The sequence below is a fragment of the Rhincodon typus genome, chromosome 20 (assembly GCF_021869965.1).
Source record: "Rhincodon typus isolate 14 chromosome 20, sRhiTyp1.1, whole genome shotgun sequence".
Lineage (NCBI taxonomy): Eukaryota > Metazoa > Chordata > Chondrichthyes > Orectolobiformes > Rhincodontidae > Rhincodon > Rhincodon typus.
In genome coordinates, this window is record NC_063351.1 from 41,926,105 (window position 1) to 41,951,715 (window position 25,611).

General features: G+C 44.8%; 1 protein-coding gene across 2 annotated transcripts in view; it reads left to right on the forward strand.

Moving 5' to 3' along the window:
* LOC109937767 (Kv channel-interacting protein 2-like) overlaps positions 1 to 25,611 on the forward strand; it is a 287,621-nt gene that overhangs the window by 176,149 nt on the left and 85,861 nt on the right. The window contains exon 1 of one of the 2 annotated variants that reach the window (XM_020536270.2): positions 1,262 to 1,393. The exons of the other annotated variant lie outside the window; for it this stretch is intronic. Coding sequence (XP_020391859.1) covers positions 1,288 to 1,393 — 106 coding nt within the window. The 5' untranslated portion in view covers positions 1,262 to 1,287. Of the gene's footprint in view, positions 1 to 1,261; positions 1,394 to 25,611 lie in introns of those variants that run through there. 2 annotated transcript variants of the gene reach the window in all.

Here is a 25,611-nt window from a genome sequence, read left to right on the forward strand (position 1 = left end):
CCCCCCCACACTGACCCCCACACACTGAACCCCCACACTGATCCCCACACTGACACCCCCTACACTGACCCCCTACACTGACACCCCCTACACTGAACCCCCACACTGACACCCCCTACACTGACCCCCACACTGACACCCCCCACACTGACACCCACACTGACACCCCCCCTACACTGACACCCCCCACACTGACACCCCGCCACCCTGACCCCCCACACTGACACACCCCCCACACTGACCCCAGCCACCCTGATCCCCCACACACTCCCTGACCCTCCCGAAACTCCCCCTGACACCCCCGCCCGCAAGCACTGTAATGCCCTTCCAGCTCCGTGTCAAACGCTCCCATATTTTCATAATGAAAACGAAACACGAACCTGAAGGGGGGTGTAGATGCAAATCCCAGGCTGTACCGTGCCCTTCCCGGCCCTGGGCTGCAGAGTCCCGAACTCTTCCCATTCCTCCGGACCGCTTCCACAAGCTTACTCACTTTAACCACCGGCCCAGCTCAAACCTCACAGAGGAGTCTTCTCCTGAACTTTACATTTGCGAGGAGCTTGGGTTGTTGCTAATGGGAGAGAAACAGACTGAGGCCGTGTGACACGGAGGTAGCAACTGGATACTACTGTATGTGTGTGTGTGAGAGAGAGAGGGACAGAGAGAGAACAGCACTCTACCACACAGGGGAAAGGAGCTTAAATATCCAGTAGCAGTTACCATTGGCAACTGCATTAAGCAAATCGATGGAGGTGGTGTCATTGGAATGGGAGGGCGTGCTCCCTAATCTCCCCCCACCCCATCACAGACACAGGAACAGAGACAGACATACAGACAGACAGAGAGAGAGAGCAGTAGCTCTCAAAAGTGCAGCAAAGAGAGATCAGATCACACAGAGCACCAGGTCAGACTCAGTCAGCATCTCCCGGGAGGGCAACCTCAGATCCCAGCAGCCTGACTCTCCTCCTCCTCCTTCCTCATTTTCACCCTCCACCCACCAACCCCACAACTCCAAAAGTCAAGATCCAAAGGTCGGGAGGGGGGGGTGGCGGAGTGAGAAAGACAGACAGAGGAGGAAATGCCTGTCACGTCTCCCTTCAGCCTGTGTTAGATATTCCGGCTTCCCCTATCCCACCGCCCCCCCAAACCTCCCCTCACCCCCCAACTTGGCCCTCAGCCGGCGTTAGCTGTGAGAGGTGTAGGAGAGAGGGGGGAGCCAGGACCCGGGGCTGAGGCTGTGTTGCTGGCGGCGCTGGACCGAAGACGGAATGAGCGCTCCAGTTCATCATGGAATTCGATGGCCTTGAGATGATAGCAGTTCTGGTGGTGCTTGCCCTGTTTGTTAAAGTATTGGAGCAGTTTGGACTTTTCGAACCAGTGGTCATCGAAGGAGGTAAAGCAATTCATTTTCCACAGACTCCATGCACTGAAATCACTCCAAGTATAGACCAGGGAGTGAATACTTTAAAGATAATCCCAATGGGGACGGAGAGAGGGAACTTGTTTACTGTTTTGTCTGTGATTTTTCTTGTCCGCCTGAAAGAGACTTTAATCTTCACTGCCTGTGAGCAATATTCCTGCTCCAAAACCGCTATCAGATTTGCTCATTGAATGCAGAGTCAGATGAAGGGGATAGGGTTTGAAAAGCAAGTTGGAAGAGGAATAAAGTCTGGTCACAAAAGGCATTGAGGGACACTAACACGCACACAAAACGCAACGTGCTTTTTCTTCAATTTGGTGCCAAAGTACCCATGTCTGACAACTTTATTACTTTCCAATAAGCCTCTGCTACAGCTCATTTGCAGAAAAATATTGCCCAGGCATGAATTTCATGAGCTAAGGTGTTGGAACAGAAGGTTAACGAAGTGGCGTCTGAATTGCATCGATTGTAAACACTTTGCTATTCTAACCTTGTCCAAAGCTAGAGGTCTTTGGCATTAAAGAGTCAGGAATAAATCTAACCTTGAGCTCAGGAGAAATGTCTTTCCCCAGAGGACGGGAGAATGTGGAATACATTCCCACAGGGAATGGTGGAGGGGGATAGGATTGATGCGTTGAAGAGGAAGCTGCATCATCACAGGAAGGAGAAAGGAAATAGAGCGATAGATATTTTCTAATCATCTTGTTCAGCGATTTTATTACCCATAGCAGGTGGGACTTGAATCTAGGCCTGTCCTGGTGAGGGCACTACCACTGTGCCACATCAGGTTCACTAATGCCCTTACAGAAGGAAACTGCCATCCTTACCTGGTCTGGACTCCATGTGACTCCAGACCTACAGCAATGTGGTAGACTCTTGACTGCCCTCTGGGATAGGCAGTAAATGCTAGCCTAGCCAGTGATGCCCTTTTTCTATATATAAAAAAGCAAGTATAGAGGAATCTGCTAATAGGGTGAGATCAATCAGGAGGTGAAGCCTGAATACCAACATGAATTGTTTGGGCCGAATGGCCTGTTTACACATTAGAGAGGCTGTGATATTTCTGCAATGATGTCAGTTGGTACGGTGGAAGAGATGTTTTCAATTAGGCCTCAAACTATATCACACAACACACTTGTGGTGTGCAGTGACTGCTGTTATAATCAAATCTCCACCTTAAAAACAAGACTGTCTTGAAGGGACAATGCAGTCAGTTACTTCAATCTTGACATTGTCTAATGTCCATTTCTTCAGAGTATCTAGGATGGTAGACAACAGTTTAATCTTCCTGAGATTGAAAGAACTCATTACCACAATGTTTGGACCTCTAATAAAAATGTGGGTGTTGTAAAACATTTTCTCCCAGTTTTATGCTCATCTAGTCCATAAGGAGCTGACGCACCCCAGGGTAAAAGTCCATGGGCACTGACCCTCACTGGGTTATAGGTTCCACACGCACTGATACTCATTTAGGCAATGGCTAATGCTGCAGATGCTGGAGATAAAAACGCTGAAATATAGAAGATAGGAGCAGGAGTAGGCCATTCGACCCCTGAAGGCTGCTGATCATTGAGATCAAGCCTAATCCCACCCTCCTCCCATAATCCTTGAACACTTTAGCTACGAGCTTTATCTACCTCCTTCCTGAAAATACAGTGTTTTGGCCTCAACTACTTTATGTGATAGGGTATTCCAACGACTCACCAATCTCTGAGTGAAGACGTTTCTCCCCATCTCAGTCCTAAAGGGTTTAACCCTTATGCTTAAACTGTGACCCCTGTTTCTCAACTCACCGACCATTGAGAACACCCTTCCCTGTCTACTCCTGTTAGATCTTAAACAAACAAAATGCCAGAGTTGCTCAGCAGGTTTGGCAGCATCTGTGGAGAGAGAAACAGAGTTAATATTTCGACTCTGATATGATGCTTCTTCAGAACTTTCACACACACTGACTCTCACTGGGACAGGGTCCCACACACACACACACTGACTCTCACTGGGACAGGGTCCCACACACACACTGACTCTCACTGGGGTATGGGTCCCACACATACTAACTCTCACTGGGGCAGGGTCCCACATACACACTGACTCTCACTGGGGTATGGGTCCCATACACACACTGACTCTCACTGGGGAATGGGTCCCACACACACACTGACTCTCACTGGGGTATGGGTCCCACACACACATTGACTCTCACTGGGGTATGGGTCCCACACACACTGACTCTCACTGGGACAGGATCCCACACACACACTGACTCTCAATGGGACACGGTCCCCCACACACTGACTCTCACTGGGACAGGATCCCACACACACACTGACTCTCACTGGGACAGGATCCCACACACACACTGACTCTCACTGGGTATAGGTCCCTCACACACACGGACTCTTGCTGGGACAGGGTCCCACACACACACACTGACACTCACTGGGACACGGTCCCCCCCACACACTGACTCTCACTGGCGTATGACTCCTCTGAGCAGAGAATGATTTAAAATAGGTATGTACATTCTGTATTTAGAAGAATGAGAAGTGATCCAATTGAAACATGTAAAATGCTTTGAGGAATTGGTGGGGCAAGATTGTAAGAGTATGGTTAGCATGTCAAGTATGTCAGGGTAGTGTTGACAGAGCAGGGTTGGCAGGTGGTTTGTTTTGTTTGGTTGCAGAATTTGAACCCAATATCGCAGCCTCAAGGTAACAGGCCGACCTTATCAGACTGAGATGAGGAGATTTTTCTTCATTCAGATAGTTGTGAATCTTTGGAATTTTTCAGCCTATAGGGCTCTAGTAGCTCAGGTTTTGTGCATTTTCATGATGGATATTAATCATTGCCTGGAGTCTGAGGGAATTCAGGAAAATTGCCCTCAAGGAGAAAGTGAGATTGTGATTGCAAACAGACTGGCCTGGATTTTAACAGTGGTAGAACAGGTTTGTTGGGCCAAATGGACTATTCACCTATTTCTTATTCTCAGTAGAGTCACTTACCAATCACAACATGCCCTGGCCCCAGACCTGCAGGATAATACGTTTCTCCCTGAATACTACTCTGACTGAATCACATCCCCATAAAAATGATAACAGACAATCTGTGCGGTACTGACCTGGGCTTATCCTTTTAGGAGCTGATTCACACACACATATCGCTTTAAAAATCTAATAAAGCTCAACGAATCAGCAATGCCAAAGGCAGGAGGGACAGCCATCAGACAGAGTATTTCAGACGGCCACACTTTGTGAGAGGGAATGACCCTGTGTCTCCAAAGTTAGTGAGGGTCCAATATGAAAATGATTGAAAATTAGGAATGAATTCATTATTTTGGCTGTAGCTCAGTGCACGAACTGAATCTTATTTGATTCAGGTTGGATCTGGATTACCAAATTCATTCATTAAACTGTAGGAATGGCAAATAGGCCTTTATTCTGTATCTAACCCCATGCTGTACCTGTCCTGGAGTACTTGATGGGGACAGTGTGGTAGTAGCTTAACTCTGTATCTAACTCAATGCTGTACCTGTCTTTGGAGTATTTGATGGGGACAGTTTGGAAAGTGCTTTACTCTATATCTAACACTGTGGTTACCTGACCTGAGAATGTTTGATGGGGACAGTGTAGAGGAAGCTTTATTTGATACCTAATCCTATGCTATACCTGTCCTGAGAGTGTTTGATGGGGACAGTGTTGAGGGAACTTTACCCTGTATCTAACCTTGTGCTGTACCTTCCTGGGAGTGTTTGACGGAGACAGTGTAGAGGGAGCTTTATTCAATATCTAACCCTGCGCTGTGTCTGTCATGGGAGTGTTTGATGGGGGATGGTGTAGAAGGAGGTTTATTCCCTGTTTGATGGGGACTTTTCCCTCTTGAATGAGCAAGAAAATTACATCCTCTTTCCTCACCCCAAAAATTGCACATTTTTAATTTGCTGGTCCTGTGCACACCAAGCTGCTAAAGAGATTATCTTGCCTGCAGTTGTCTGTGAATGGTTGATCCACTGCAGTGTAGAGTAAATAGTTTAAGTGATGGAAGGTAAGTGGAGTGTATTAGTGTGTGTCGCCCAGTAATGATGTTCCCTGTGGATCAGAGTGATAGAGTCAATTGTGGACTTGTGAAATACAGCAGACAAGCAGGGAGGATCCCAGGATCAATCCTTGGAGCAACTTGGCTGCTGTAACATAGATTAGCAGCAGCTGGCACAACAGCTGCCCCCCATACCCATATAATCATGGGTTTGTTCAGCACAAAAAGAGGGCATTTGGCCCATCAGGACAATGCCAGCTCTTTGAAAATTTAGTACCACTCCATTTTTCCATCTTCATTGATCAGCAAGTTTTTTTTTCTATTTAAAGTATTTATCCATTTCCTATTTATAAGTAACTGTTTAATCTACTTGCACCATCTGTTCAGGCTGTAAATTCCTGAGTTGTTGTAAAAGACAATTTTCTCTTTGGGCCTTTTGCCAGTTACCTTCAACCTGCTTCCCCCTGGTCACTGAAAATAGTTTCTCACAATATACATTATCAAAATGCTTTATGGTTTTAAATACCTCTATAAAATCTCCTCAAACCTTTTCTGATTTAAAAATCTCACTTTCCTCTGTCTCTCCACTTAAATCTTCAGTCCAGTTTGTGTATTGAGCAGACTGAGGAGTGTGACTCCAGGTAGGAACTGCTGTGCCTTGTCAGGTTGAATGAGGCTGCAGTCATTTTCTCCCTCTCAGGCTGTGCCCTTCGGCTCTGTAGAAGTCACTACGTTGAGGTTCTCAGATGATTCCCACAACACATTGCCACCTCTCTGAAACAAACTGCTTCTTTATATTCATTCTCATGGCATGTGGGCGTCGTTGGCTGGGTCAACATTTATTGCCCATCTCTAGTTGCCCTTGAGAAGGTGGTAACTTCTTGAAGCGCTGCAGTCCATTTAGTGTAAATTCTCTCACAATGCTGTTAGGGAAGGAGTTCCAGGGCTTGGACTCAGCGATACTAAAGGAATGGGGATTTTTATTCCCCCAAGTCAGGATGGTGAGTGGCTTGGAGGGGAACTTACAGGGGTTGGTTTTCCCATGTACCTGCTGCCCTTGTCCTTTGAGATAGTGGCTGTGGATTTGGAAAACAGCGCCATGAGAAAGCTCTCCCAATTTGGCACTAGGCCCCAAAGTTGATAAGGTGGACTTTGCAGAGTTGACAGGACCTGGTTTGCTGTTGTCATTTCCAGTGCCTAGGTCAATGTCTAGTCTAGGGATATTACCATTAGCCCACTGCCTGCCTGTGCTAACGTCACTGGACTGATGATCTAGGGCATGAAGCTAATGTCCTGAGGACCTTGGTTCATTCTCACCCTAGCAGACACTGAATTTAATAGAAATTTGAAATTTGAAGAAAAAAAAACTTGTCTAATGGTGAACATGTAATCACTGTTGATTGTTGTAAAGCCCATCTAATTCATTAATCTCCTTTAGAGATGGAAACTGCCATTCTCACCCAGACTGACCTACGTGTGACTCCAGACTCATAGCAATGTGGTTGATTCTCAACTGCCCTCTGAACAACCAGGGATGGTCAATAAATGCTGGCTTAGCCAGTGCTGACCATATCTCATGCATGAATAAAGACAAAGTTAAACCTGAAAATCTATCCAGGACCGGGCCAAAAACGTTGTTTGCCGCAGTTGTCAGTGGGAACCCTTGCCTGTCCTATTTTTGTCAAGCCAGTTCACAAAAAAAACACCCCAGTTTCAGAGCTGGTTTGTGAATTCAAATAACAGCCCACCAGTGGGGCAGGGTGCTAAATGTTTACGAAAGGGAAAGCCAATACAATTTGAAAATCAATTCGCTGAGTGACTGGAAGTAAGGCTTCACGCAGGGCTAATAGCCAATTGCTAGTTTGATAACAAGCCACAAGAGCACTAATGGAAAGGAGATCAGGACCAGTGCAGAATGGACTCAGCTCCCACAGTCACTCGTTGCTCAGAACACAAGGAGGATCCCTAAAATGGGTTTCAGCATTTCAGCTCAATCAAACATTGCCAAGAAATGACCAATATTTCTACATATCTGTGCTCAGAGGAATCAAAGACGAGAGAGCAAGACTGGCATTTCTGCGAATTTCATGTCCCCGGGATATCCAAGAGTGCCTTACAGCAAATCAAGTACTTTTGAAGCATGGTACTGTTCTGCACAACATGATTCCATAGCAGTAATGATGTATTTCATAATAAAGTTCATCTTATACAGGGAGAGTACAGTGCAGCACTCCCTCAGTACTGACCCTGCAACAGTGCAGCATTCCCTCAGTATTGCACTGCGAGTGTGAATTTTGAATCTGAGCTGATTTCCTTCGAGCAGGAGTTGAGTCCATGCTCCTCCTCCTCTGTTGTATTGTGAACCATAACATATGTCTGCTTGGAGGTGCTAACATTCAGAGCCTTCCAGTGGTTAAACCAGTGTAGGGTTCTACATATTAGGATAGACCCCACCCAATACTACCAGCCAGACATGAACCCTTGCCTGTATGAATGTCAGGACAGTGTCATGGGTCAGTCTGGATATCACAATAGGATCGTGGCCTGAAGATGCTCACAAGACAAACAGGATCCCAGTGGGACAAGGGGATTGGTGGGAACTTTGGGAGGAGGCAGTGGGTCATTTGGTGAGTGTAGTGGAGGGAAAATGAGGGAATTTGAAATCCCGGACTGTAAGTAGTGCTCACATTACTTCTTGGGAGCTGCAGACAGAAGGTTCCAGACAGCAGATCACAACTAAGAGACGCAAAAAAAACGGTCATTGTGAAGCTGGGCGTAGTTCAGTATAATTAGGAAAAGCATTCTCAAGGTAAGGCATTTGTACTAAATAGCTTGAGACACCTGTTACCTTGGTGCATGGCACATCGATTCCCATACACCCCAACCCCCTTCACTCAACATTGGCACCCCACAGTCCCTTTCACCCAGACAAGCTTTCAAACTGGGGGAGAGCAAGCACGACTCTGTTAACCCTTTCCTTTCCAGCCTGGCCACATATTCAGCCAAGTGCCTGTGATTGTAATGTACATATGCAAACGCCAGGAGCTGTGACAAAGGTTCATTCAATTCTTCAGTACTACATGCCCCACATCTCATATTTATGTGACAGAGTTAACCTAAGTATCGCAGTGTGATAGTTGCAAATCATCAGTTGCCACGTCTTTACTCTTGTGGCAGCCTCATCTATGTCAGTTAACAAGATTTATGAAATGCAAATCATAGAATCACTACAGTGTGGAAACAGGCCATTCAGGCCATCAAGTCCACACTGACCCTCTGAAGAGCAGCTCACCTAGATGCACCCCTTTACCCTATAACCTGCGTTTTGCATGGCTAATCCACCAAGCCTACATGTCCATGGACATTTTGGGTAATTTAGCATGGCCAATCCACCTTAACCTGCACATCTGTGGACTGTGGGAGGAAACCAGAGCACCGGGAGGAAAGCCATGCAGACACAGGGAGGACATTGCAAACTCCACACAGACGGTTGCCCGAGGGTGGAATCGAACCCAGGTCCCTGATGCTGTGAGGTGGTAGTGCTAACCACTGAGCCACTGTGCTGCCCTCAATGTTGTTGGAACTGCACTAATCCAGGCAAATGGGGAGTATTTCATCACACTCCTGACTTGTAGATGGTGGACAGGCTTTTGGGAGTTAGGAGTTGAGTTATTTGTTGCAGGATGACTGTTCTCTGACCTTTCCCTTGTAGCTACTGTATTTATATAGCTAGTTCAGTTCAGTTACTGGTAAATGGTAACTCCCAGATGTTGATTGTGAGAGATTTAGTGATGATAGTACAATGAATGTCAAAGGGAGATGGTTAGATTCTCTCTTATTGCAAACAATTATTGCCTGGCACTTTTCTGGGTCCTCCTGCAAAAGGACATGGGCTGCTTTAATATCAGAGCCATCACAAATGGTTTTGAACATTATGCAATCATCAGCAAACATCCCCACTTCTGACCTTATGATGGAGAGAAGGTCGTTGGTGAATCAACTGAAGATGGTTAGGCCTAGTGCACAATTCTGAGGAACTCTTGCTGGGATGTCCTGGATCTGAGATGATTGACCTCCAAAAGCCACAATCATCTTTCTTCCTGTAGGCATGACTCGAACCAGTGAAGAGCTTTCTCCTCGATTTTCATTAGCTTCCTGGGCTCCTTGGTGCCACACTCTGTCAAATGCAACCTTGGTGTCAAAGACAGTCACTTTCACCTGCCCTCTGGCATTCAGCTCTTCTGTCCATGTTTGGATCAATGTTGTAATGAGGCTGGGGCCTGTCTGTTCTGCCAGAACCCAAACTGACTGTCAGTGAGGAGGTGAGCGCTGAGCAAGTGCAGCAGATTGCACTGTTGACGACACCTTCCATCACTTTACTAACGACAGAGATTGCATTTGTTTTTCTGTGGACAGCGGTATCTGGGCAATTTTTCACATTGCCATGTAGTTGCCAGTTGTACTGTACTGGAACAACTGAGCACATAGCTATAGACAGAGTACAACTTTTCAGTTCTGTTGCCATTATGTCGTTTAGGCTCCGAGCTCTTTTGCACAGTTTCTGTTTTCTTGAAATCATGATGGACAACAGAGTTAAGGGAATTGGGGAGAGGTGGGGTGGTTGGTGTAACAAACAGAAAAGTGGAGCTGAGATCACAATCAGGTCATATTGACTGATGGACTCTCAGAAGGCCCAAATGGTGCACTCCTCCTAATTTCTCATTCTGTATGCAACAAGTAATTAATTAGCTCAGGATTAGGCTGAGATGAATCATCCAGTTCACATTTCTTGTTGCAACTACTTCAGTGTTTACTTTTGTTCAGATGCACTGAGCTCCCCCATCATTGAGGTTGGGGATATTTATGGAGCCTGCATTTCCACTAGGTTGTTCAATTGTCCACATTCATGACTGGAAGTAACAGGAGTGCAGAGCTTAGATGATCCATTGTTTATGGAATTACTCATCTGTCTATCACTTGTTGTTTACAATCTTTGGCATGCAGGTAATCCTGTTTTGTAGCTTCATCAGGTTGACACCTGATTTTTAGGTATGCCTGGTGCTGCTCCTGGCGTGTCCTCCTGCACCCGTTACTGATCCCCTGACTTGATGGTAATGGTACAGTGGGGACTGTGCAGGCCATGAGGTTACAGATTGTGATTGAATACAATTCTGCTGCTGATGATGGCCCACAGCACTTCATGATGCCCATTCTTGAGTTGCTAGATCTGTTCAAAGTCTATTGCATTTGTTCAAAGTCTATTGCATTTAGCATGGTGATAGGGCCACACAACGGGATGGAGGATATGCTCAATATGAGGACAGAACTTAGTTTCCAAACAATAGCGCGGTGGTCACTCTTACCGATGCTGTCACAGACAGATGCATCTGTGGTAGGCAGATTGGCGAGGATGAGGTCAAGTAGGTTTGTTTCCCCGCCTTGGTTCCCTCACCGCAGGCCAGGTGAACTGCTCCACCTGTCTGTGTTTGCAGAACTGTATCCCAAAAAGACAGTAATTCAAAACTGCAGTAAGGGACCACAGGAGTCCAGAAAGTGAGGGTAAAAGCAGGAAACGTGTTCGAAAGCAAAGCAGCAATCAGAGTTCCTCTGCTCAGATCAGGTTTGGATTTTCAGATAAATCCCTCTGTATCCACAGCAGTTACAGAAATTGCAGCGATCCGTTACTATCTGTTATTTCCTTTCTTGTTATGGTCAGTTAGCTGAGCCTTCAGTTGGCTGCCAGGGAAAAGCAGCCTTAATATCTAAAGACTCTAGCTAACTTTGGCTGCAAACTCAGCTTATGGGGCACCTTTATCCTGTGAGGTTTATGAATGTACATTAAATTCTGCATCTCCATTTTATTGCTCATAATCCTAATATCAAACATTCCCAAGACACAGATAGCACAGAGTCAGATATAAAGTAAAACTTCCTCCACACTGTCCTTATTAACACTCCCATGACAGGTACAACATGGGATTAGATATAAAGCTCCCTCTATTATGTCCCCATCAAACACTCCCAAGACAGGGATTGCACAGGGTTAGATACAGAATAAAGGCCCCTCCACACTATCCCCGTCAAGCACTCCCACAACAGGTACAGCATGGGGTTAGATACAGAGTAAACCTCCCTCTGCACTGTCCCCATCAAACACTCCCACAACAGGTACAGCATGGGGTTAGATACAGAGTAAAGCTCCCTCTACACTGTCCCCATCAAACACTCCCACAACAGGTACAGCATGGGGTTAGATACAGAGTAAAGCTCCCTCTACACTGTCCCATCAAACCTGGCTGAATGTTTGTTGATCTTTTTATGATTGAGCCTTCATATTCCATTTTGACTTTGCCTGGCAGTAGCTGGAATCTCTCAATCAATCAATCAATCAATCAATACTCCTCTCAAATTGAAGGAGGCAGGCCTAATATAACAGATTCCAAATCATAGACAAAATGAATTTTAGAATGAGATTAAAAGTCAATAAGCCAAGTAATAATTGAACATTTTAAGAATGAGCATTTAAATAAACACGGTTTTATCAATACATCAGTACGTAAGAAACGAATTAGTAAATGAATGCTGACAGACTCCAGAACAATTTCACACATCTCCATGTGGTTTGGTGATACAGAACTTGAGTACTGCTGTGAAAAAGACACATTTTGTCAAGGCTTTTCACCATGTACTCATCAGGACATTTCACAAGAATACCAATTCAAGGGGAAACCAGCATTGACCGGAATGCCATGAGCGACCAGATCAAAAGCGTTGCTAAAATCTAAGTTGACCACATCGAACAAATTACTGTCATCAACGCACTTAGTAACCTCCTCAAAGAATTTAATCAAACACTATCTCTGACTAATCCATAAGTCTCCAAAAGCAGATATATTCTGTCCCTCAGAATTCTTTCTGATAACTCCTCCGTCACCAACGATAGACTGACTGACCTGTCATTTTCGAAACTATCGCTTTTTAAATAATGGAACAAAGTTAGCAACCCTCCAGTCCTCTGGCACCTCATCTCTAGCTAGACAGGATTTGAAAGTTACAGCCAGGGCTCTTCCTCTGTCTCCCTCAACAGCCTGAGACACATTTCATCCAGACCGGCAGATTTATCCACTTTTAAAGCTGCTAGTTCCTCCTTTCTGTCTGTTTTCTTTCTCTAAGTTGTCACAGTCCTCCACCCTGATGTCTGTACCTGGGTCATCTCTTTCCATTGTGAAGACTGATGCAAACAATATTCATTGAGAACTGCGTCCATCTCTTCCAGCTCCTCACACTGATTACCTTCATGGTCCCTAAGGAGCCCTACACTTTCCCTAATTATTGTCCTCCTCTTTATGTATTTTTTAATTTAAAAAAAAACTTTTATTTTGCCTTTACTCTACCCACCAATGCTTTCTCATGCGCTCTCTTTGTTTTCCTAATTTGTTTTCTAAGTTTCCCCCTGAACTTTTAATACTCCTCTAGGAATTCTGCCATATTAAGTCCATGGTTTCAGCCATAAGCTTCTCTTTTTGTCTTGATATCCCTTGACATCCAAAGGTTCTCTCATCTTGGTCCCACTCTTTGACTTGCCCTGTACTTTCACCCTTTCCTTCCTGAATGCCTCCCACCGCTCTGACACAGTTTTATCAACCCTCAGTTCGCTTGGACCATATTGTACCATATCTTAGTAAAATTAGTATTTCCCCAGTTTAAAAAATTTAATTTTGGCCCATTTTTATCTTTTTCCATAACTGTCCTAAATCTAAGTGAGTTACAGCCACAGTCTCCAAAATGCTGTCCTACTGATATGCCTTCCACCTGCCTGGTCTGATTTCCGGAATTTTGGAAATATGCCTGAGTGACTGAATCCCTTGTTGGGCTTTCTGCATAAAAAAGGATGCAATTTAAAATTTTGCTCCCTCTCTACCTAGACCACCAAAATGATTCCAGTTTATAATAGTGTACTTAACAATCCCCTATTATTATTGCCATATTATTCCTCCACTCCTCTGAAAGCTGATGACATAGCTGATCCTCTATCACTCACTGACAGTGTGGGGGCCTCTTGTCCACACCCAGTATTTTTGCACCTTCTGTGCTTTTTACATCTACCATGTGTCCTCATTTGATGATCCTCCAAAAATATCATCATTCCTCACTGCTGCAATTGATTCCTTGATCAATAACCAATGCCCCTCCTCTTCCATTCCCCTCTCTATCTCATCTAAATTCCCTATCGCCAGGTGCCAATCCTGCCCATCTTTCGGTCAAGCCTCAGCCATTGTAATGATGTCATGCTTACTATATCTTATTCCGCACAATCCCTGCATTAACATATATTCCATTTAGCCTTGCTAAACTCACTGCTTCTTATCCAGCCTATGTTTCCTTTGCCTTCCAGACTCACTTGCTTGCATTTTAATTTCTATTTCCACCTCCCCTTCATTGCCTCTCTAAATTACACATCAGGATCCCAGACCCCTACTAATCTCATTTAAATCCGGCCTGATAGCATGAGCAAACATCCCCTCAAGGATGACACAGTGTGGAGCTGGAGGAACACAGCAGGCCAGGCAGCATTAGAGGAGCAGGACCCTTCTGAAGATCCCAGAAAAGGGTCATCTGAAAAAGGGTCCCAACCCGAAACGTCAACTTTCCTGCTCCTCTGATGTTGCCTGGCCTGCTGTGTCCCCCCAGCTCCACACTGTGTTATCTCTGACTTCAGCATCTGCAGTTCTTACTATCCCCTCAAGGATGTTGGTCCCATTCCTGGTCAGATGTAAGCTGTTGAATTTGTACAGGCCACCTCTCCCAGGATCAGTTCTAATGCCTCAGGAACCTAAACCCTTCCCTCCAGCACCATCCCTCCAACCACACATTCACCTGTTCTATTCCTATATTCACTACTGTATAGCACTGGGAGTAATCCAGAGATTACTACCTTTGAAGTTCTGCTTTTCAATTTCCTACCTAACTCCCGAAAGTCTGCTGGAAGGACCTCATTTCTCTTCCTTCCTGTATCATTGGACCCAACGTGGACCAAGACCTCTGTGGTTGTTCACCTTGCCCTTCAGAATGCCTACAGCCATCTATGACATCCTTGACCCTGGCACCTGGGACCTACATACCATCCTGGAGTCACGTCTACGGCCACAGAAACACCTGCCTATATCCCTCACTGTTGACTCTCCACACTTCTTCCTTAACCCCCACTCCCATGCTGGGCAACGCTGAGCACACAAAGTGCCACAGCCTTGTTTCTAACTCGCTTCCACGGAGCAACCATCACTCTCACCGTTTTCCAAGGTGGAGAAACGGTTTGCAAGTGAGAGGCATTCAGGAGATTCCCTCACTCTCGCCTGTTTGATGGTCGCTGATTCCCCTCTGTCTGCGCTTCCATAATCTGTGGGGTGACCACATCCTGAAGTGTGCAATCCACCATCTTCTCAGCCTCATGAATGTAACTGGAGCTGTTCAAGCACCAGAACCTGGTGTTCAAGGTCCTGCAGCTCGATGTACCTTCTGCACACATGGTCATCCAGACTGTTGGGAGAGTTAAGATTCCCACAAATAGTGCAAAATGTACAAATCATAAGCCTGAGCTCACCAGATATAACTTAATAAAATATTGTTATGTTGCTTTTAGTTAATTTTTGCTCCTACTAAAGTACACACTAGAAAATCTTATTTTTGTTTATGTCAGACAAACAACCAAAAACTCTTAACTCTATCAAGTGAAGAAATTCAGTTTTGATGTTCTTAAGGTATTAATTATTTACCCCTATAAAGTTTTTAAGCTGTGCTTAAATCAATATCCAGTCAGAAAAGAAATACCCAACAATTCCCTGCTTTCCTGCAGCATCACATATTGATTTTGTTGATACAGGTTCCCGACACTGGTCTGTCTGCATCTGGGACCTCTCCACTTCCTGCTGTCTGCCCCAGCTTCCTGCTCCCCACTTCCGGCACTCTGCTCCCTGCCCCCTGCTCTCCACTTCCCTCTGTCCATATTCCATTCCCTGCACTCCACTCCCTGCACTCGCTGCTCCTTTAACTTCACTGCCACCTCTTCCAAATCCCACACAGCTCCACCCATAGTCTATCTGCTTGTGGAACCTCACGTCACCATCCTCAACTGCCTCAAAGTCCCCAATCCTTCACTGCCTCTCTCTTCACTTAATATGCAAATCTCTTTAAATCTGAGCACTATCCTTCCTGATCCTTTGTTGAATGGAATAGTTTCTCCTTGACTACTCAGAACAGTTCCAACTTCCCCAGTCTATCTTCATAACTGGAGCTCTCATCCTGGAATCATTCGCAATAACCTGTTGTACACTCTGTGTCGCAAATATTGTTCACATTCTTTCTGTAGTGTGGTGCTCAGAACTTCTCTCCTGTATAATCTCCCTGCTCTTTTACTCTACAACTCTCTCAATAACACCCAGGGTATTGTATGCTTTATTAATTGCTCTCTTCTGTAGTGCAATAGTTAATGCCTTATACACAAAATCACCCAGGTCCCTCTGCTCCCACATGCCCTGTCTCTCCATGTTCCTTCTCCCAAAATTCCGCACCTCACACCTCTCCACAACAAACTTTATCTGCCCACTCCACCAACTTGTCAACGTTCATTTTGAAGTTCTGCTCTGTACCCCCAATCATCAATGCTTCTATCATTTGCAAATGTTGAAATTGCCCCAGCACTCCAAGATCCAGATCATGAATATAAATCAGAAAAAGCGAAAGTCCCACTATCAACCACTGGCAAACTCAACTACAAACTTCCTGCAGCCTGAAAACAACCCATTAGTCATTACTCTGTTTCCCATCTCTCAGCCAACTTTGTATCTGCATTGCTCCAGTCTATTTTATTCCATAACCTATCACTTTCTACACAAATCTGTTCTCTGGCACTGTATCAAATGCCTTTTGGAAATCCACATACACCACATCAGCAGCCTCACCCTCTGTTAACTCTTCAAAAAACTCTTATTTTGGAAAACAAAACCGCACATCACAGGATGAGCATTCCACATAGGCAAACTGACCTGTCACATCTTAGTACAGCTGAAGAAGAAAGATTTATGAAATTGCATTGTGATGCCACTCTCATTTTTTTTCTGCACTCCCACGCAGCTTTCAACCCCTGGTCTCCAGGCAGGCTAACAAAGGTAGGAAAAAAGGAAGGGTCTCTTCACAAACTCCTATACTCACCAAATTTACATTAATCCACTCTGCTCCCAGGTGATGAAGGTTTTATCATTGTGTTGTGTTGTGTACTATCACCATGTAAAATTGGGTGGATTTTGAATAGATCTAACAACTCAAGCCTAGGCATCCGTGAGTCACTCTGGGTGATCAGCAGCAACAGATCTGTACTCCTTGGGAGTGTTTGATGGGGACAGTATACAGGAAGCTTAAATCTGGATCTAACCCCATGCTGTCCCTATCCTGGGAGTGTTTGATGGAAACAGGGTCAAGAAAGTTTTATTCTGTGTGTAACCACTAGCTGTACCTGACCTCGGGGCTACTGAGTCATAAAGATGTATGGCACAGAAAAAGGTCCTTTGGTCCATCACATCCACGCCAGTCAAAAACAACCATCTAACTACTCTAAGCCCAGCTTCCAGCACTTGGGCCAATGCCTTGGCATCATAAGTAGACATCTAAATACTTCTTAAACACAATAAGAATTTCTGCCTCTACCACCCTTACAGGCAGTCAGTTCCAGATTCCCACCACCCTGTGGGAGAAAGAGCTTTTCCTCACATCCCTTCCAAACCTTCTGCCCCTTCCCTTAAAATATGCCCTGGTCATTGATCCCTCCATCAAGATGAAAAGCTTCTTCCTGCCTACCCTATTTATACCCCTCATAATTTTATACATCTCAATCATGTCCCTTCTCAATTCCCTCTGCTCTAAGATCTGTCAATATCTCTTCATAACAATCTCTCATGTCCAGGCAACATCCTGGTAAATCTCCTCTGCACCCTCTCCAATGCAATCACATCCCTCCTATAGTGTGGATTTGAGAACTGCACACAATATTCTAGCTGTGATCCAACCAAAGTTTGGAGTGTTTGATGGGGTCAGTGTAGAGGGAGCTTTACTCTGTATCTAACCCCATGTTGTATCTATCCTGGGAATGTTTGATGGTGACACTGTAGAAAGAGCTTTACTCTGTATCTAACCCCATGTTGTATCTGTCCTGGGAATGTTTGATGGGGACAGTGTAGAAGAAGCTTTATAATGTATCTAACCCATGCTGTAGCTGTCCTTGGGAGTGTTTGATGGGGTAGTATAGAGGAAGCTTTACTCTGCATCTAACCCCATGCTGCACCTGTTCTTGGGACTGTTTGGTGTGTCGTTGAAGAAGGAGCTTTACTCTGTGTCTAACCCCTAATTGTATCGCCCTGGATCTAAGACCTATTGCCCTCATTTAAAAGGTCAAGGCACTGGGTCGAATTCACCTTTGTGAACTGTCCCTTTGAAGCCATCCGTTTGGATTTATCGCTGAAGGACCCAGAGTCCTAGAAACAATGAATTGTCCACAGAATTCTCAGTCAGCAACGATAAATAATGTACAGCTCCACGTACGCCCTGCTCAGGGACATGTCAGTGATAAATAGCAGGTGAGTCTTTGGAAGCCCCAGGCTAAACTCGATTACAAATGGAAAAGGCAATAAATAATTAAGCTTGGAGTTTGGCCATAAGCCAGCTGCTGTCTTGTCTTCCAGACTCCCGATATTTCTCGCTATTGACAAATTGTCACCAGCTATGACCGCTTGGAATCCTCTGTTTTCTTTGGAACATGTCGTGATTCTGACAAATTGATTGTCCACCACTCTACTTAAACCTGCTGCCCTTTTTTCTTTCACTGACTTGACTTCACATAGTTCTCCAGTATGCGGTCCTCAGAGGATATGGGGCACAGAAACAGGCCATTTGGCCCATTTGGTTCATGCTAGTCTTTATGCTCCACTCGAGCCACTGCCTGGTTTTGCAGAGTGAAATCTGCTATCGCAACCCTGTATTCTCTCTCTCTCGTTCATTTGCTTGCCCAACCTCTCCTCAAACACATTGATATTATTCACCTCAGCCAGTCCTTGTGCGGGTGAGTTCCACATTCTCTTGGTGATAAAATTTCCACTGAATTTCTGATTGGATTTTTTGGGGGCTAACTCATATTGATGGTCTCTAATTGTGGAGAGGAATCATTCTCTCAGTGTCTCTCAATACCTCTTGTGATCTTAAATGCTCTATTAGGTCACTCCCCCAGCTTCATTTTGTTTTCGTGAGATAAGCCTGATTTAATTTTAAAAACGAGGCCAATCGGGGATCATTCCTCTTCGATCGAAACTGATTCATGAGATCACACTGATTCCCATAAACGTTACAAGGAATCTCTATGCAGTATGAGGTGATCTCTCCCCCAGTCAAAACACATCCAGCTCTAGCTTAAAGAAAGTCAGCGAATTGCAGATCACCACAATGCAGCAGCCTTTTCCAAAAACAGAATTACCTCCTGATATCATGATCACTGATAGTATGTCATTTGTAAAATGTGACCCAAGCCCTTCAAATCTGTGTGGTTGAAACAGGAGGTTGACATTAATACAACCTGATCCCATCATTATTTTATAAATGTCAATTAAATTGCTGGAGTGTAGGCTTTTCTGAAGTAAATGCTTCCTATTCTTCAAGACTATCTGGGTAAGTACAGTATTTATAAACTGAAGATTAACCAGGGGCCCTCATTCTCTGCTCCTCTCTCAAAGTCCCAATGGCCACCATTAGGCAGAAGTGAATAATGTCTTTTCATTGTAACCAATAACAGGGGCTTACAGCTCTGAGCACATTTGAAGAGAAGCATGTTCCCAATGGTGGCACAGATATATAAGTCAGGTGAGGGTTTTTTGAAATTCTTTCATGGGTTATGGGTGCCACTGGCAAGGCCAATATTTGTTGAGCATCATTAATTGCCCTTGAACTGAGTGTCTCACTCGGCCACTCCAGAGGCCAGCTAAGAATTAACCATGTTGCTATGGAGTCATATATGGTCAGACTGGTGAAGGACATCTTAAGAACTGTCTCCTAAATGGCATTCGTGAACCAGATCGATTTTTACCAAAACTGACAATGATTTCAAAGGAACCATCACTGAGACCCAGATTTATTAATTTAAGTGTGTGGGTGAGATTTGAACCCACCTCCCCAGGACTGTAGTCTAGACCACTGAGACTACCAGAACCTATGATTTTTACCACAACACCATTGCCTCCTCAGAGCAAATAGCAAGACATTTTATTGTACTATAAGAGAGCACCAACCTGGCAGGTCCTAGTTCCATTTGGTCTGATACCGCAGTGACATAGTCCTTTACACACATGCTCAGCAGCTATGCTCAGAGTATACACATAGTTAACCCTTCACTTTGCATCTCCCAATAGATTCGCTCATCCCACAAAATGTCAATCTCCTGAACTATTTACAGCTTCCCCCCACAAACACTGCATCCCCAGTGTTGAATCCTTCTCCAATATTAATGAAGATTTGCTCCAGATTCATCAACCCCTTCTGGGGAGGAAGTAAACATTCCCAAAGTCGCAGGGGTTCTCTACTCAAAAATTATTTGCAGTTGGATAATGACCTCTTATGTAGTAAAACCTCCCAAAGTGCTTCACAGGAATGTCAGTCAGACTAAATTGGACACCAAGGCAAATATTAGGACAGGGGACCAAAACCTTTTTAATTCACTCGTGGGATGTGGATGTCACTGGCTGGGCCAGCGTTTATTACCCATCCCTAGTTGCCCTTAAGATGTTGAACTGTCTTCTTGAACCACTGCAGCCCACTTCCCCAAAGCCCTATGGGGGGCATTCCAGGATTTTTATCCAGCGCCAGTGAAGGAATGGCGATATATTTTCGAGTCAAGATGATTAATTTCTTGGAGGGGAACTTGCAGATGGTGGCATTCCCATGTATCTGCTGCCCTTGTCCTTCTAAATGGAAGTGGTTATGGTTTGGAAGGTGCTGTCTGAGGATCTTTTGTGAATACCTGCAGCGTATCTTGTAGACAGTACACACTGCTGCTACTGAGCGTCGGTGATGGAGGGAATGGATGCTTGTGGATGTATTACCAATCAAGCGGGCTGCTTTGTCCTGGATGGTGTCAAGCTCCTTGAGTGTTGTTGGGGCTGCACCCATCCAGGCAAGTGGGAAGTATTCTATCTACGTCCTGACTTGGTCAAAAGATGTCTTTTGAGGAGCATTTTGAAGGAGAAGAGACAGCCAGACAGGTTTATGGAAAAAGTAAGATGTACATTTATCCAGTATTTTTGAAAACCACCAGATGTCTCAAACCAATTAACAGCAGACTCCAGAGGCACAGCTTCCAATAGAGGGTAGATTAAAATAGGGGTACTCAAGAAGCCTGAATTGGGACGGGTTTTACAGAGATCTCGGAGGATCTTATTAAGATTCTAAAATCGAGGCATTGCCAGATCAGGATCCAGTGTAGGTCAGCACATACATGGATAGTACTGTGAGGGACAATCCAGGCAGCAGAGGTTTAGATGCAATTACATTTAGGGAGTGTGGAAATTGGCAGTCTGACCAAGAAAGTACTGAAGTAGATACAGAAGGTAAAGTTGCACGGGGTCAGAGATGAGCTTGCAAGATGGATTTAAAAAAACTGGCTCGGTCATAGAAGACAGAGGGTAGCAGTGGAAGGGTGCGTTTCTGAATGGAGGGCTGTGACTAGTGGCGTTCCTCAGGGATCAGTGTTGGGACCTTTGCTGTTTGTAATATATATAAATGAGTTGGAGGAGAATGTAACTGGTCTGGTGAGTAAGTTTGCCGATGACACAAAGGTTGGTGGAATTGCGGATAGCAATGAAGACCATCAGAGGATACAGCAGGAAATGGATCAGTTGGTGACTTGGGCAGAGAGATGGCAGATGGAGTTTAATCCAGAAAAATGTGAGGTAATGCATTTTGGAAGGTCTAATCCAATGGAAAATATGCAGTAAATGGCAGAACCCTTAAGAGTACTGATAGGCAGAGGGATCTGGGTGTACAGGTACACAGGTCACTGAAATGCAGGTGGAAAAGGTAGTCAACAAGGCATATGGCATGCTTGCCTTTTATCGGCTGGGGCATTGAGTTTAAAAATTGGCAGGTAATGTTGCAGCTTTATAGAACCGTAGTTGGGCTGCACTTGGAGTATTGTGTTCAATTCTGGTTGCCACACTACCAGAAGGATGTGGTGGCTTTGGAGAGGGTACAGAAAAGATTTACCAGGATGTTGCCTGGTACGGAGGGCATTAGCTATGAGGAGAGGTTGGAGAAACTTGGGTTGTTCTCACTGGAACGACGGAGGTTGAGGGGCGACCTGATAGAGGTCTACGAGATTATGAAGGGCTTGGACAGAGTGGACAGTCAGAAGCTTTATCCCAGGGTGGAAGAGTCAGTTACCAGGTGCCATGGATTTAAGGTGTGACGGGCAAGGTTTAAAGGTGATGTACGAGGCAAATTTTCTTTTATACAGAGGGTGGTGGGTACCTGGAACTCGCTGCCAGGGGCAGGTAGTGGAAGCAGATGTGATAGTGACTTTTAAAGGGCAAATACATGAAGAGGATAGGAATAGAGGGATACGGTCCCCGGAAGGGTAGGGGGTTTTAGTTGTGACGGGCAGCATGTTGGTGCAGGCTTGGAGGGTCGAAGGGCCTCTTCCTGTGCTGTAATTTTCTTTGTTCTTTGTTCTTAGTCAAGCCTAGTGCGAAAAGCACAGTTAAAAGTTTCAGCAGCTAATGAGCTGAGGCAGGGCAGAGACGGGGAATATGACCCACAGGGGATTAACAGGCATTAAGTGGTCAGAGCTCCTATTCAAGATGAAGTTTGGCACCACATTTGCTAACAATCTGGTTCAGCTCGAGACTGTTGCTGGGGAGTAATTGCTGAGAGAATAGAGTTTGGGGGTGTTGAGAGCTGAAGATAATGGCTTTGATCTTCCAACAGGACCAGATTAATTTAGGATATTTGGTCAACGTGGATATATTGCACCCAAGGGTCTGTTTCCATGCTGTACATCTCTATTACTCTATAAAAATTTAGTCCAAGGAAATTTCCACTCATTGAATACTTGATCTTGCGAAAACAAATTTTGTGATAGTGGAGGTGGGCAAGCTAGCCCCTGAAAGTTCTCCATTTCTCTCTGACTGGCACACTGTCTGTAAACTTTCAGTTAAGAATGTTTTCTTTTCAGATAGGAGAGGAGGCAGTGGCGTGGTTGATGTAAATTGTTTTATCTTGGGCAGGTCTTTTCAAATCTGATATGAAGGAGCTGGCTGGCAAAAGAAAAATCATTGCAGCATCTTGTACAGTCACTGTTAAATAGAGTGAAACATGATTATTGCTGGTAAAGACACATTTGGTCAAAGATTTTTGTTCGGACTATTCACAAGAAATACCAATGTTAAAGGGAAACCACCATTGACACTGTAGGTGAGGAGAGTGCTGTTTGGTTGGCAAGTGGACTCCAATTGTTGGAAGCATTGCCGTGATGAAGACACCAGAGGTAGTTTAGGAATTCCCTTGGAAGCAGACTGTCTCAAAGACTCCTCAGGTTCTGGTCTTCCAACCTTTCCCTTTCCTGTGACTATCCTCCCTTGGATTCTTGAATCTGCTATCCAGCACCTACTCATAGGAACAACTCCTGCTTTTTTACAGACAGCTAGTTTCACCAAACTGGAGCTGCCCCTGCATTTCTCTGAGCCCAAATGCTTCTCAGCATCACAAAGCAAGTACTGCTTGTGAGCTTCCTTCACCCCACCCCCACCCCCTCAGCCACACTGAACTATTGATGGCATGCAGCTTCTTCTGAGTCCCCGCCTCTCCCAGGGAAGTTGCTGAGCCCTTACTTCTACAATTAGCTGTACATCCTGGCTTTCATACATTGCCTGAATACTAATGGCGGAAACTGTTCAGGATAAAAGCCTCTTCTCCCTGTTCCCGAGTTCCTGACTGACCAGGAATCCAAGGGGAGGAACATTCTTCTTGGAATGCCTCTGTGCAGCTGCCTAAACTGGTTGCTCAGTAGCCTTTAGCAACCTGTTGAAACCCTGCAACTTGTACATTTCTCTTGTGTCTTGACATGATTGAATGTAACTAATATTTTGCAACAGTTAAGAGTAGCAATTGTTTGATCCCTTAATGTCACAACATTCACAGTTTGCTGGCTTGCACAGTTCAAAATGGATGCGACAACAAGATATCGCTGTGTGCACGTGTGTATATGTCTGTACATCTGTGTTTGTGTGCGAGTGTGAATGTATACTTTTATCTCTCTGACATTCATGTGTATCTGACTATGTGTGTTCCTGTACTCGAGTATTGGGGTGTGTGTGTGTATGTGTGTATACCTGTGTACGTGAGTAATTTTGTTGTTTATTTGTGTGTATGTATACTTGCATGCTTGCTTATGTGTGATTCTGAGGGTAATAGCTGACTATAACAGAAGATTTGGAGAAAGTATGAAGGATGTTAAATCTGGGAATAAAGGGGTGACGTTTGAAGAGCTATTTGAAGGCCGATAGTGGGACAATATTAGTGGCAGAGGATGAGGAAGAAAATAAAACATAAATTAAAACAAACCTGTTAGCATTGAGAATGGAAAATTAGCCATCATGCTGCAGTGTGATGGTTAAAGAAAATGATGTTAGTGAGGAGGGTGGAGATGGGATCAATGGAAATCTAGGTAAACTCACTCAGTACTGACAGGTTTAAAAAAAACATTGTTTTCAAACTGAGGCAGCTATGTTGAAGTGAATTAGATTTCCCTTGAATGATATTTGGCATTAAGTGCACATTAAGACTTGGAGATTTGATCATATGCTCTAAACATTGGTCATTTTGTTTCAAAAAAAAAGAACAGATTAATTCTAGTGTTTATATTTAGCTCTGTCTCTCTCCCAGTCTCAGTTACTGATGCCATCTTTTCAGCTTGTTCCTCAGCCATCAGGAGATAGCTCGCTTGACAATCAGAAAGATTACAGAAAGATTTTTAGGACAGTGTTGTGCAAAACTGTAGGCCCAAGCCATAGTCATCCTCACAACTGAGTCAGAATGATCCCAGGCTTGATGGCTGTGCTTTCAGCTGCCTAGGCTCTAACGCTCTTCACTGCTCTATCCATTCCTCTTGCTTTAAAATACATTTTGGTTCAGTGTCAAATTTTGTTTGACTACATCCTGTGAAGTACCTTGAGCCATTTTATTACATTAAAGATGCTTTATAAGCACAAGTTGTGGTTGTGGTAGGTTAAAATCCTACTTCAAGGAGTACATATTGTAGTAACATTACTGGCATGGAGTCACCTGTTTTGCCCATCTTGTGGCACCGCACCCCATTCCCTCTCCTCATTGGTCACCCAACACCCCCACCGTCATCACACCTCTGCCCCATTCCCTCCCCTCACTGGTCACCAGACACACCCATTCTTCACACACTTCTGTCCCATTCCCTTCTCTCATTGGTCCTCAGACACAATGCTTTCACAAGGACCCAGCCCACTCCTGTCCTCACACTGTTCCATCCTCTTTTATCCATTTGACAAGTGAATCTGTCTTCAGTATCTGATGTTTTCATTTATTCCAGTGGAATGGATAAAACTGGCTGGACTAGCATTCATTATCCACCCTTAATTTCTACCTTGTGAAGGTGACAGTGAGCTGCCTTCTGATCCACTGCAGCCCATTTGGTGTCCAGCGGTGCTGTTAGGGAAGGAATTCTCAGAGTGACACTAAAAGAATGGCAATATATTTCCAACTCAGGATTGTGAGTGGCTTCGAGGGGAACTTGCAGATGGTGGTGTTCTCATGCTGCCCTTGTCCTTCCAGATGGAAGTGGCCATGGGTTTGCAACGTGCTGTCTAAGGATCTTTGGTAAATTTCTGCAGCGCCTCTTGTCAAATTGCATTACACGCTGCTGTGACTGAGCGTCGGTGATGAAGGGAGTGAATGTTGAAGGTGGTCAGTAGGTGTCAGTCAAGTGGGCTGCTCTGTCCCCTGGATGGTGTCGAGGTTCTTGAATATTGTTAAGCTGCACACATCCAGGCAAGTGGGGATTATTCCATCACACCTGTGCCTTGTAGATAGTGGGCAGGTTA